At 39.1% G+C, this 14,197-nt stretch overlaps 1 protein-coding gene across 1 annotated transcript in view; it reads left to right on the top strand.

Moving 5' to 3' along the window:
* The first annotated feature begins 8,767 nt into the window (after window positions 1–8,767).
* Window positions 8,768–14,197, top strand: part of LOC106093324 (ABC transporter G family member 2) — a 46,989-nt gene continuing 41,559 nt past the window's right edge. The window contains exons 1-2 of the mRNA XM_059369853.1: window positions 8,768–8,852; window positions 11,987–12,101. Of these exons, the coding sequence (XP_059225836.1) occupies window positions 8,768–8,852; window positions 11,987–12,101 (200 nt within the window). The remainder of the gene's footprint in view (window positions 8,853–11,986; window positions 12,102–14,197) is intronic.

Below are 14,197 nucleotides of genomic sequence, written 5' to 3'. Positions count from 1 at the left end.
TGTAAGGCCTACTTTTGGTCCCATTGTATACAATGTATTTAAAATAAAGTTACCTGTACATTAGTGTATGTATTAAAATATGAGAACGTATGCCTTGTTAGATGCCATTGGTGTTTTCTGACTACATTTTTGCACATTAGTGTCTTTAAGACATCATAAAAGAACGGTACATGACCATAACAAATCACTGAAGACACATTGCCTACAGCCCATACAAATCCTCGATATAATTTTCATAAAGTTGTCGCGAAAATGATGATGGACCTGTCAAGCGATATTTTAAATGAACATGAATCTGTCATCTGAAAATAAAGATGACAGTGTCCTTCATATTGTCGTTAGTGACAATATGCCAAAATAGTTCAATCTGCAATGCATATTTTCTTTGATGGCAATACCAAGAAAGTATCTCTAAATATGCGGCGAAATAAAAAATTTTTATTTAATTTAATAAAAGAATACTTAATTGCTATTCAAAGTAATATAAATATCAGAATTAAAAAAAAGTAAGAGCGTGTTAAGTTCGGCCGGGCCGAATCTTATATACCCTCCACCATGGATCGCATTTGTCGAGTTCTTTTCCCGGCATCTCTTCTTAGGCAAAAAATGATATAAGAAAAGAGTTGCTCTGCTATTAAAACGATATCAAGATATGGTCCGGTTCGGAGCACAATTAAATTATATGTTGGAGACCTGTGTAAAATTTCAGCCAATTCGTATAAGAATTGCGCCCATTGGGGCTCACGAAGTAAAATAGATAGAACGATTTATATGGGATCTGTATCGGGCTATATACCGATTCAGACCATAATAAACACGTTTGTTGATGGTCATGAGAGGATCCATCGTACAAAATTTCAGGCATATCGGATAATAATTGCGACCTCTAGGGGTCAAGAAGTCAAGACCCAAGATCGGTTTATATGGCAGCTATATCAGGTTATGACCTGATTTGAACCTTATTTGACACAGTTGTTGAAAGTAAGAATAAAACACGTCTTGCAAAGTTCCAGCCAAATCGGATAGGAATTGCGCCCTCTAGAAGCTCAAGAAGTTAAGTCCCCAGATCTGTTTATATGACAGCTATATCAGGTTATGAACCGATTTGAACCATACTTGTCACAGTTGTTGGCTATCATAACAAAAAAAGACGTGTAAAATTTTATTCCAATAGGATAAGAATGGTCCGGTTCGGAGCACAATTAAATTATATGTTGGAGACCTGTGTAAAATTTCAGCCAATTCGTATAAGAATTGCGCCCATTGGGGCTCACGAAGTAAAATAGATAGAACGATTTATATGGGATCTGTATCGGGCTATATACCGATTCAGACCATAATAAACACGTTTGTTGATGGTCATGAGAGGATCCATCGTACAAAATTTCAGGCATATCGGATAATAATTGCGACCTCTAGGGGTCAAGAAGTCAAGACCCAAGATCGGTTTATATGGCAGCTATATCAGGTTATGACCTGATTTGAACCTTATTTGACACAGTTGTTGAAAGTAAGAATAAAACACGTCTTGCAAAGTTTCAGCCAAATCGGATAGGAATTGCGCCCTCTAGAAGCTCAAAAAGTTAAGTCCCCAGATCTGTTTATATGACAGCTATATCAGGTTATGAACCGATTTGAACCATACTTGTCACAGTTGTTGGCTATCATAACAAAAAAAGACGTGTAAAATTTTATTCCAATAGGATAAGAATTGTGCCCCCTAGAGGCTCTAGAAGTCAAGAAATCAAAACATGTACCGATATGGCCCATTTACAATCCCAACCGACCTACACTAATAAGAAGTATTTGTACAAAATTTCAAGCGGATAGCTTTACTCCTTCGAAAGTTAGCATGCTTTCGACAGACAGACGGACGGACATGGCTAGATCGACAAAAAAATGTCACAACGATCAAGAATATATATTCTTTATGGGGTCTTAGACTAATATTTCGAGTAGTTACAAACCGATGCTGAACGCCTGGGTTCGAATCCTGGCGAGACCATCAGAAAATAATTTTCAGCGGTGGTTTTCGCCTCCTAATTCTGGCAACATTTGTGAGTCACTATGCCATTTAAAACCTCTCTCCAAAGAGGTGTCGCACTGCGACACGCCGTCCGGACTCGGCTATAAAAAGGAGGCCAATTATTGTCAAGTTTAAACTTGAATCGGACTGCACACAATGATATTTGTTCATGGTCAAAATTTGCATTTTTACAAACAGAATGACGAAATTAGTATACCCCCATCCTATGGTGGAATGTATAAAAAACTTTAGTGGCTGAAGTTTGTTTATTATACCCTACACCACTACTGTGGTACAGGGTATTATAACTTAGTGACTTAGTTTGTAATACCCAAAAGGAGCAGAGATAGACCCATGGATAAGTATACCGATCGACTCAGAATCACTTTCTGATTCGATTTAGCTATGTCCGTCTGTCCATGTTAATTTGTGTACGAACTACAGGTCGTAATTTTCTTCCGATCGTGTTCAAATTTGGTATGGGCGTGTTTTTTGGCCTAGAGACGAAGCCTATTGAAATTGGAAAAAATCGGTTCAGATTTGGATATGGCTCCCATATATATGTTCGTCCGATTTGCAGTAATACTGCAATAAAATGTCCATTTGTTAACCGATTTTCTCGAAATTTGGCAGGAAGGATTTTATTACGACATTACAGGTGAATTTCTTAGAAATCGGTTCAGATTTGGATATATGTTCGTCCGATTTGCAGCAATAATGCAATTAAATGGCCATTTGTTACCCGATTCTCTCGAAATTCGGCAGGAAGGATTTTCTTTTTAATCTCGACATTACTGGTGAATTTCTTGAAAATAGGTTCAGCAAAATTGCCGCATTTGGAGTGAAGAGCAACCAGAAGCCGTTCAAGAACTGCCCATGCATCCCGAAAAATGCACTGTTTGGTGTGGTTTGTACGCTGGTGGAATCATTGGACCGTATTTTTTCAAAGATGCTGTTGGACGCAACGTTACGGTGAATGGCGATCGCTATCGTTCGATGCTAACAAACTTTTTGTTGCCAAAAATGGAAGAACTGAACTTGGTTTATATGTGGTTTCAACAAGATGGCGCTACATGCCACACAGCTCGCGATTCTATGGCCATTTTGAGGGAAAACTTCGGAGAACAATTCATCTCAAGAAATGGACCGGTAAGTTGGCCATCAAGATCATGCGATTTGACGCCTTTAGACTATTTTTTGTGGGGCTACGTCAAGTCTAAAGTCTACAGAAATAAGCCAGCAACTATTCCAGCTTTGGAAGACAACATTTCCGAAGAAATTCGGGCTATTCCGGCCGAAATGCTCGAAAAAGTTGCCCAAAATTGGACTTTCCGAATGGACCACCTAAGACGCAGCCGCGGTCAACATTTAAATGAAATTATCTTCAAAAAGTAAATGTCATGGACCAATCTAACGTTTCAAATAAAGAACCGATGAGATTTTGCAAATTTTATGCGTTTTTTTTTTAAAAAAAAGTTTTCAAGCTCTTAACAAATCACTCTTTAGTTATAGCTCCCTTATATATGTTCGGCAGATTTTGGGTAATTTGCAATAATGTTGTCATTTGTCAACCGTAGTTATTACAGTTTGAACATATTGTTGCTCGCCGAGGTCCATCAAAAACTGTTTAGAATTAGATATAGCTCCCACATTGTACTTATAGGGTAGGTGTGGGGAACTATATAGTCGGCACCGCACGACTGTTGCCCTTCCTTACTGTTGTTCACATCAATGAATGCAGTTTTCGCACATACTCCTGGTATATCAATTACACTGTACATCTGTCGCCAGTTGGTAACAAAACACTTTCTATTGTCAAACATTTTTATTGTCTTTGAAATATTTTAAAGAAAATTAACGATACATTTTTTTACGATATCTTTCTTCATTCCTCATAGCTTAGTTTTTTGTGCATTGTGCCTCACTCAAATTGAGAGAGAGCTGGTTTTTCTGGTTGCATTCCGATGCAGATAGTTAGCTAGCTAGCTATCAGATTGCACACAAACATGCCACACCGAGTTGTACCATGTAGTGATGGTAAGTAGGCAAAATAATCCGATTAGAGTGGGGCGCGTGACATAAATGAAAACAAGTGACTCTGGCAAAAATCAAATAAATTAATACAAGTAAAAGCGTGCTAAGTTCGGCCGGGCCGGATCTCGGGAACCCACCACCATGGATTCTGCTAAAATATGGGAGTAATATCTAGTTATAGACCGAATTAGACCGTACAGGGCGCAGTTGTTGAGAGTCATACCAGGACACTATATATGCAAAATTTGAGTCAAATCGGATAAAAATCGCGTCTTGTAAGGGCTTAAGAAGTCAACTCGAAAGATAGGTTAATATGGGAGCTATATCAGGTTGTTGGGAAACATAACTGAAAACTATGCTCAATATTTTAGCGAAATCGAACAAAAATTGTGGCATCCACTGGCTCTAGAATTCAAATCGGGAGATCGGTTTATAAGCGGGCTATATCAGGTTCTTGACCAATTCGAACAGTACTTAACACAGTTGTTGGAAGTCACAGCAGAATACTATGTATGACAAAAATTGTGGCTTCCATGGGCTCTAGAAATAAAATAGGGAGATCGGTTTATATGGAAGCTATATCCAAATCTGAACCGATATAGCCCATTTACAATCCCCAACGACCTACATCAATATAAGGTTTCCGTGCAAAATTTCAAGCGGTTAGCTCAACGACCGCTATCGAGATTTCGACAGACAGACGGACGGACGGATATGGCTAGTTCGAACCAGAATTTCGAGACGAGGTGTTACAAACGGAATGACTAGATTAGTATACCTGTCCTATGGTGGTGGGTATAGCAAGTAAAAGCGTGCAAAGTTCGACCGGACGAATCTTGGGAACCCACCACAATGGATTCTGCTAATAATTTATACAAACTAAATTTAGTTGAAGAGCATAACTTTATTCTACATACCAAACTCCTGTCAAACCAGCAAAATTAAAGCTTCTAGGAACCGAACAAGGATAATTCGAGAGACCGGTTTATATCGGTGCTATATAAAGTTATAGACCGATTTGGACCTTACTTGACAAAATTGTTAGAAGTCATTAACAAACACAATGTGCAAAACTTAAACCAAATCGGATGAAATTTGAGGCTTCCAGGGGTTCAAGAAGTCAAATCGAGAGATCGGTTTATGTGGGAGCTATACCAGTTTATAGACCGATTTGGACCTGACTTGGCACAATTGTTAAAAGCCATAAATAACACTATGTTCAAAACGTAAGCCAAATCGGATGAAAATTGAGGCTTTCAGGGGCTCAAGAAGTCAAATCGGGAGTTCGGTTTATATGGGAGCTATATCCTAATCTGAACCGATATGGCCCGTTTGCAATCCCCAACGACCTAAATCAATACTACGTACCTGTGCAAAATTTCAAGAGGCTAACTTTACGCGTTCGAACGCTATCGTGATTTCGACAGAGGGAAAGACCGACACCATCCTATGGTGGTGGGTATAACAAGTAAAAATGTGTTAAGTTCGGCCGTGCCGTACTTTGGATACCCACCACCATGGATATATTAATTTTGCTGTAACTCCCCTACCATATTGATAGGGCTGGAGTAACCGTTTCAGTGAAATCAGACAGTAAATCCATTTTTTTATGATTAAGATCCTAAATTGGAACATCGGTCTATATGGCAGCCATATCTATATAGTCTGATCTGGATTATATTTAGATTGGATGTCGGGAGGCTTAAAACAACTCACTATTTAAAATTTCATCGAAATCGGGTAATAAATAATCCGAGTAAATCGGGTAAATAATAATCCACTGTTTCAAATGTCGTCGGAATCGGGTAATAAATAAAGCTTTTATGGGTTTCAGACTCTAAATCGGCCGATCGGTCTATATAGTCCGATCTGGGCCATATTAGAGTCGGATGTCGAGAGGCTTTAAACAACTCACTGTTTTAAAATTTTAGCGAAAACGGCTAAAAAAATTCCGCTTTTATGGACTTTAGACCCTTAATCAGGAGATCGGTTTATATGGCAGCTATATACAAATATGGTCCAATCTAAACCATATTTGAGTGGGTTATCGGGAGGCTTGAATCAACTCACTGCTTTAAATTTCAGCGAAATCGGATAACAAATACAGCTTTTGTGGGCTTCAGACCCAAAACCAGCAGTTCGGTCTATATGGCAGCAATATCCAAATATGGTCCGAGACATTTGGTTCGGATGTCGGGAGGCTTGAAACAACTCACTGTTTCAAATTCCAGTGAAATCGCGTAATAAATGCAGTTTTTATGGGCTTTAGACCTTCATCGGCAGATCGGTCTATATAAGGCAGCTATATGCAAATATGGTACGATTTGGTCCAATCAAGAAGTTAGCGTGCACCAAAAAGACGTATCTGTGCCAAATGTCAGCTCAATATCTCAATTTTTGAGGGCTGTAGAGTGATCAAAACAGACGGAGGGACAGACGGATAGATGGAATGACACAAGGACATCGTTAAATCGTTACAAAGATCAGAAATATAAATACTAATAGGGTCGGAAATTGAAATTTCCATGTGTTGCAAACGGAATGACTTAATTGATTTGCCCCCTACCCTTCGGTGGAGGTATAACAAACAAGCAAACAAAGCGCAACAATTTCATTTTTATACCCACCACAGAAAGATGGGGGTATATTCATTTTGTCATTCCGTTTGCAACACACCGAAATATCCATATTCATGATCAGCATAAAAATCTAAGACGATCTAGCCATGTCCGTCCGTCTGTCTGTTGAAATCACGCTACAGTCTTCAAAAATAGATATATTGAGCTGCAACTTTGCACATATTCTTTTTTTGTCCATAAGCAGGTTAAGTTCGAAGATGGGCTATATCGAACGATATATTGATAAGCCCCCATATAGACCGATCCGCCGATTTAGGCCCATGAAAGCCACATTTATTGTCCGATTTTGCTGAAATTTGGGACAGTGGGTTGTGTTAGGCCCTTCAACATTCTTCGTAAATTTGGCCGAGATCGGTCCAGATTTGGATATAGCTGCCATATAGACCGATCCTCCGATTTTGGGTCTAGAGCACATAAAGTCACATTTATTATCGGATTTTGCTGAAATTTGGGGCAGTAAGTAAAGTAAAGCCCCTTAACATACTTCTGCAATATGGCACAGATCGGTCTAGACTTGGATATAGCTGTCATATAGACCGATCTCTCGGTTTTAGGTTTTGGGGCCATAAAAGGTGCATTTATTGTCCGATGTCACTGAGATTTGAGACAGTGAGTTGTGTTTGGCTCTTCGACGTCCTTCCTGAATTTCGCTCAGATCGGTTTAGATTTGGATATAGCTGCCATATAGACCGATCTCTCGATTTAAGGTTTTGGGCCCATTAAAGTCTCCTTCATTGTGCGATTTCGCCAAAATTTGGGCCAGTGAGTTGCGTTACGCCCTTCGATATCATTCTTCAATTTCACTCAGATCGGTCCAGATTTGGATATAGCTGCCATATAGACCGATGTCTCGATTTAAAGTATTGGGCCCATAAAATGGACGCTGAAATTTGGGACAGTGACTTATGTTAGGCTTTTCGACATCCGTATATGGTTCAGATCGGTCTATGTTTGGATATGGCTACCAAAAAGACCAATATTTTGTTCTACAAAATTGAACAATGACTTGTACATGTTAGACCTCTCAATATCTGTATTGAATTTGGTCCAAATCGGACCATATTTCTATAAAGTATATATAGGAGCATAAATTATGCATTTTTTAACGGATTGTGATGAAAGGTGTTTTACATACATACCTGAGGTGGTGGGTATCCAAAATTCGGCCCGGCCGAACTTTACGTCTTTTCACGTGTTTTTTATCGTTTTTGTTGTCCACATACATGCCTTATATGTTGCATAAACATTTTATTGTTTTAAAGTCACACGGATTCTTTTAGGATCAACCTTATACCAAATTTGAATGTATCCCAAAGCCCCTTAACCCGAATCAGCCTGAGACTTTTTGATGAATTTATATTTTGACGACTTTCCAGGACTTATTTTTCGATATAGACTATTACAAAAATGACATAAGATCTTATGTTTTATAGACGCACTTCACACCTGTCAAAAAAATGCAAATTTACTATATAATGTCAAACCGATGCAATTTTATAGCTAAAATACTGTAAAAACTTATCAAATTACTTGCGTTGCAATATGGCAGCCCCATGGTGATTCGGGTTAATTTGTTAGACGTATCTTTTTGACTGGCCAGATACTTTCGAAGTCCGTTCATACTCTCATGTCCCTTAGGGGGGTTTTTGCGGCCCTCAGACACTTGGTGCCTAATAATCTCAGATTCACATTCTACTTCCTCGAACTCATGTCTGTTAGGGGGGTTTTTGCGGCCCTCAGACACGTAGTCCCAGATTCGTATCCTATTCCGAGGACCCTTTGTATAAGTCCAATATTGTCCCGGTTGTCAGTGAAATATTATACACGTGCACATCCCTAAACGCCTCAATTGAGGCTCTGCCTAAAAGTCAACTGATAGAGTAACATGGAATTATTCTCTTAAATTTCTTAGCTGGTTTGTTTGAAAACCAAATTGATTTTCGACTTATTCAGGGTGCTCATGGTGGGTTGAGTGTTTAAAAGAGAATGTTGCGATAACATTATTGCTTGAATTTTGCCTGATTGCAAAGCAAATCCGAATTACTCCACCATTGTCAAGCATTGCGATATGGCGTTAAATACTGTAGCCGGTAATGCAAGCGTAAATATAAAATTCGCGAACATCGTATATCGGGTGAAAGACGGAGTTCAATGTAAATACAAGTAGTTTAATATAACAAAAACTTTATAGAATTTTAGTTCATATAACAAAAACCAGAAAAAATTTTAAAGCCGACCAAAGACCAAATTCACTCTCAAGGTCCTATTATTCGCTAAAAAAAATTAAACTCTAGCTAAAATTTTTCATAATTCAACGCATTAAACTTTGATCTTATCTGTTGCACAATAATTTAATCTACTTAATATGGGACAAAACATTGAAATAAGAAAAAATCCTCGTTTCTATTTTCAAATAAAATGTGGTTTAATGCAATTACTGCGGGAGTGGATAAACTCGTTTAAAATAAAATCTTTGGAATTGCTAAAAACCTATTTAAAATGTGTATCATCTAAATTCAAAGAAATGAATTAAGTTTAGAACAAAACATCTTTTGTGTAATTTCAATTTTTAAGATGGAAAATCCCAGGGTCAAGATGGTTAACTAATGTAGAATTTCATAGGGTTGAGAATTTTTGTGACGATTTCTAGTCGAACTCATTTGCAAAGTTCATTGGACAATTTATATTTATAACTACAAAACTTGATACCTTTAAATAAAATTTATGATAGGAACTACACATGATTTCTTTATCATTTTACTAGCAGGACAGGGCCCGCTCCGCTGCGCCTTCTTTAACTCTCTAATATCTATTTAGGGTGGAGACACTTCGCCCTGAATATGGATATCGTGCTACTGTAGCCTATGTCCGCCTATGACGCTGAACGCCTGCGTTCGAATCCTGACGGAACTCCGGACAAAATTTAAAGCGGTGGTTATTCCCTCTTAATGATGGCGACATTTGCGAGGTACCATACCATGCATGGTCATGTAAAAAATTCTCTCCAAAGAGTTGTCGCACTGCGGCACATCGTACGGACTTGGCTATAAAAAAGGTCCCTTATCGTTGATAAACCATAAACCAGTTTGACCCTGCTCGGTTTCGGGCAAATTTTTACTCTATTGCCAAATGCCTTTCTTTTGAGCCCCATATTACTGTATTTGTAAATATTTCCTGTTTAGGGGGTATTTTGGGGGTGGTCACTTGGCCATAAAAGTAAATATAAGATTCGTGTTCTACTTTCAGAAATTTTTGTTTATGAGTCCCATAACCGCAGGATCGGTAAATAAGTTGTGTTTGAAGGTGTAGTGGACCCCAGGGTCCATACCCCCAAAATGAATATAAATTTCCGAAAATCAATAAATATCCACCCAAATAAGTTTTATATAATAGGGAGGTATTTGGGCGGGGCGGCTCCCCGAACACATGGCTCTATATTGCCGAGATTGGTCTACATATATTCTATATATTTTGGGCTGTCCACGCGGCACCCGTCCCCAACAATAGAAACCATGTCTTTTTTGGTGGTTGTTAGAGTGCAACAAATTTCGAACTAATCGCATTACCGATCTCCGAGATCTAGTATTTTTGAAATTAGGGTAGTTAGAAGTGATTTTTAGGGGAGACATTTCAATTCAAATATGGATATCAAATTCGTGTCTACTCCCAAATCACTTTACTTTGAACCCCATTTTGTCATGGTCGGTAAGTATGAACCGTTTTGAGGGTGTTTTAGGGCTGGGGAGGCCACTGGCAATGTGATTTGAGCTTCATATTGCTAAAGTCAGAAATAAAGTTCAGTCTAAGGGGTGATTTAGGGCGTACCCCCGAAATTGGATATCAAATTCGTTTTCTACTCTCAAATACCTTTCATTTGAGTCCCATATTGCCATAATGGGTCAATTATTATGTTCGACGTATTTTTAGGAGGAAAAGAGTCACCTTGACTTGAACGCAAATTTTAGTGTCATATTCGTAATCTATTCCCTAATACCTTTCATTTGAGTCCCAAATTAAAGGTATTAGGGAATAGGCTAATATGCCCATTTGGGGGTATTTGGGGGTGGGCGACCTCCTATTATCCGATCCGCCTCCAACCGATATCTCAAAATTATATAGCCTATGTTTCCTTCCAGACAAAAGTACACATTCTCTGAAAACTTGAAGAAAATCGGTTCAGCCAAGCATCATATAGTCATAATGGGTCTAATGGCGTTTTTGAGTGGTGGCGTGACACCCTATACTTGGATCTGAATTTGTTTGCCAGATTCGAAATCAACTCCTAAATACCTTTTATTTGAGCCCCATATTGAAATGAACGTCCAATATGTCTGTTTTGGGGGAGTTTTGGGGTTGGGGCGGCCCGATGGGTACTTAAATTTTAATACCATATTCGTATTATACACTCCAATAGTTTTCATATGATACCTATATTGTCCCGATCGGTTCACTTTTGATTTTAGTTTGAGTTTTTGGCATAAGGGAGAGGGTCCGTCCCCCTTCCGATACCGACAAATTATATAGCCTATGTTTCCTTCCTTTTCCTTTAATCGAAAATTTCGAGAAAACCGGTTCTGCCGTTTTTCAGTCTATACGGAACAAACAAACCGAGTCTCGTATATCCGTGATTGGCTAATGTGCCCATTTTGGGCTTTTTGTAGGGGTGGGGTGACCCACTTTATCGGTCCACTTTTAATTTTGGGTGGTGTTTTTTGGGATAACGGTGGAGGGTCCGCCCCTTCATTATCAATAAATTTTAAAGCCCATTTCTACTTTCTGACCATATTCGTAATCTATTCCCGAATACCTTTCATTTGAGTCCCATATTGGCATGATCGTCAAATAAACCTATTTTAAGGGGTGTTTGGGCTGGGGCGGCCCCCCAGGTACTTGGACCCAACTTTTATTACGAAATTCGTACTCTACTCTTGAATACCTTTCATTTGCATCCCATATTGTCCCGATCGGTCCACTTTATTTTTGGGTAGTGCTTTAGGGGTAACGGGGAGGGTCCACCCCTCTCCCGATATAAAAAAATTATATAGCCTAAGTTTCCTTCCAGACCAACCTACACAATCTGTGAAAATTTCAAGGTAATCGGTTCAGCCGTTTTAGAGCCTATACGGAACAAACAAACAAACCGACAAACAAGCATAAAGTACACATATGTATGGTCTTAAATTAAGTTCATTTGTGGACATTTTTAACAGGATGGTGGGGGGTTACAAGTTCTGGCGCGGCCGAACATAGAACGTTTTTAATAGCTTACTCTTCTTTTACTTTTCAGCCAAAGCAATATTGAACAACATAAGTGGAGAATTTAGAGCGGGCGAATTATCAGTCATTATTGGAGCATCGGGATGTGGTAAAACAACGCTGCTTAATCTCTTGGCGGATTATCGGTAGGTGAACGCACTCAGTCTATTTTCCTACCATTCTCCTTCTATTGCTCTCTCACGCAATAGGGCGATAAGAATGTTCTAAGTAGGTGTACGAGTATTCTTATATTTGACCAAATACCTTGACCTTGACTATCATTATCATGCTCATACTATCTTCAACAATCACTAGTGTTGCCAACCTATCGGGAATTTTTTAGACGTGTGATTTTCAAAAAGTAATAAAACGGAAATAATGTAATGCTATGACCCAGAATTTAGCTTTATTTTAACGACAAGTAAAAAACTACCATGGATTTTGCTAAAAAAATTACACAAATGAACTTAGTTAAAGGGCACTCTACCCTAGGCCCTAGCAGAATAATCGGGAGAAAGTTTTATATAGAAGCAAGGATATAGACCGATTTGAACCATACATGGTGCGAAAGTCGTGGATGTTGGAGCATTGCAAAATTCCATCCAAATCGGGTAGCAATTGCGTTTTCCATTGGGACATACTTGGCACGATTGTTGGAAGACATAACAGACACCAAGTAAAAAAAATCACTCCAAACGGATCTGGAAGTGAATTCAAAGGACCACTTTTTATGGCAGCAAGACCCAATTCTGAACAAATATAGCCGATTGCCACTAAGAAGTATCTAAGCAAGAGTTCGACCGATATCGTTTTTTGACAGACAGACAAGACCAGATCGACTAAATCTTGGTTCAATATTTCGAGGTATTACAAACGGACGCCACCATAACAACCTAAAATGGAACTCCTTCTGACTGCCAGTGCGGGACACATACACAGCAGATGTTCTATGGTCTCCTCTTCATCAAATTCCTCACAACTTCTGCAGAAGTCGTTAATTGCAACCCTCAATCTGTCTGCAAGCTTACCGATCAGACGGACATGACGAACACACTGACTGAGAACCATCAAAGGGATCTGGAAGTTAATTCAAAGGACCACTTTTTATGGCAGCAAGACCCAATTCTGAACAAATATAGCCGATTGCCACTAAGAAGTATCTAAGCATGAGTTCGAGTACATAACTAAACGTTTTCGACCGATATCGTTTTTTGACAGACAGACAAGACCAGATCGACTAAATCTTGGTTCAATATTTCGAGGTATTACAAACGGACGCCACCATAAGAACCTAAAATGGAACTCCTACTGACTGCCAGTGCGGGACACATACACAGCAGATGTTCTATGGTCTCCTCTTCATCAAATTCCTCACAACTTCTGCAGAAGTCGTTAATTGCAACCCTCAATCTGTCTGCAAGCTTACCGATCAGACGGACATGACGGACACACTGACTGAGAACCATCAGTATAGAAGTCTATGTTACTTCTATTACCAGGAATATCGTAGTTTCAATGGGTTCTTTCAGGAATAGTGGTACAGTACTTTTTATACCCACCACCATAGGATGGTGGTGGGACCTAGGACCCCATAAGGTACATATATTCTTGATCGTCTCGACATACTGAGTCGATCTAGCCATGTCCCTCCGTCTGTCGAAATCACAATAGCGGTCGAACGCGCAAAGCTAGCCGCTTGAAACTTTGCACAGATACTTAATATTGCTGTAGGTCGTTGGGGGTTGCAAATGGGTCATATCGGTTTGGGATATGGATATTGCTCTCAAATAAATCTATCTCCCGATTTGATTTCTTGAGCCCCTAGAAGCCACAAATATATGCGGTGTTCTGTTATGACTTTAAACAATTGTGCCAAGTACGGTCTAAATCGGCTCATAACCTGATATAGTTTCCATATCAACCGATCTCCAGATATGACTTCTTGAGCCCTTACAATCCGCAATTTTTGTCCGATTTGGTTGAAATGTTGCATGTAGTGTTCCAATATGACTTTCAACAACTGTGCTTAGTACGGTTCAAATCGATATATAACCTGATATAGCTCGTATATAAACCGATCTCCCGATTTGACTTTTTGAGCCCTTACAAGCCGCAATTTTTGTCCTATTTGGCTGAAATTTTGCATGCTGTGTTCTGTAAAGACTTCCAACAACTGTGCCAAATACGGTCCAAATTGGTCTATAACTTGATATAGCTTCCATGTAAAGCGGTCTCTCGATCA

Source organism: Stomoxys calcitrans, chromosome 5 (assembly GCF_963082655.1).
Source record: "Stomoxys calcitrans chromosome 5, idStoCalc2.1, whole genome shotgun sequence".
NCBI classification, from domain to species: Eukaryota; Metazoa; Arthropoda; class Insecta; order Diptera; family Muscidae; genus Stomoxys; species Stomoxys calcitrans.
Note: the sequence above shows the minus strand (reverse complement) of the source record. Positions and strands in the feature narration are given on the sequence as shown.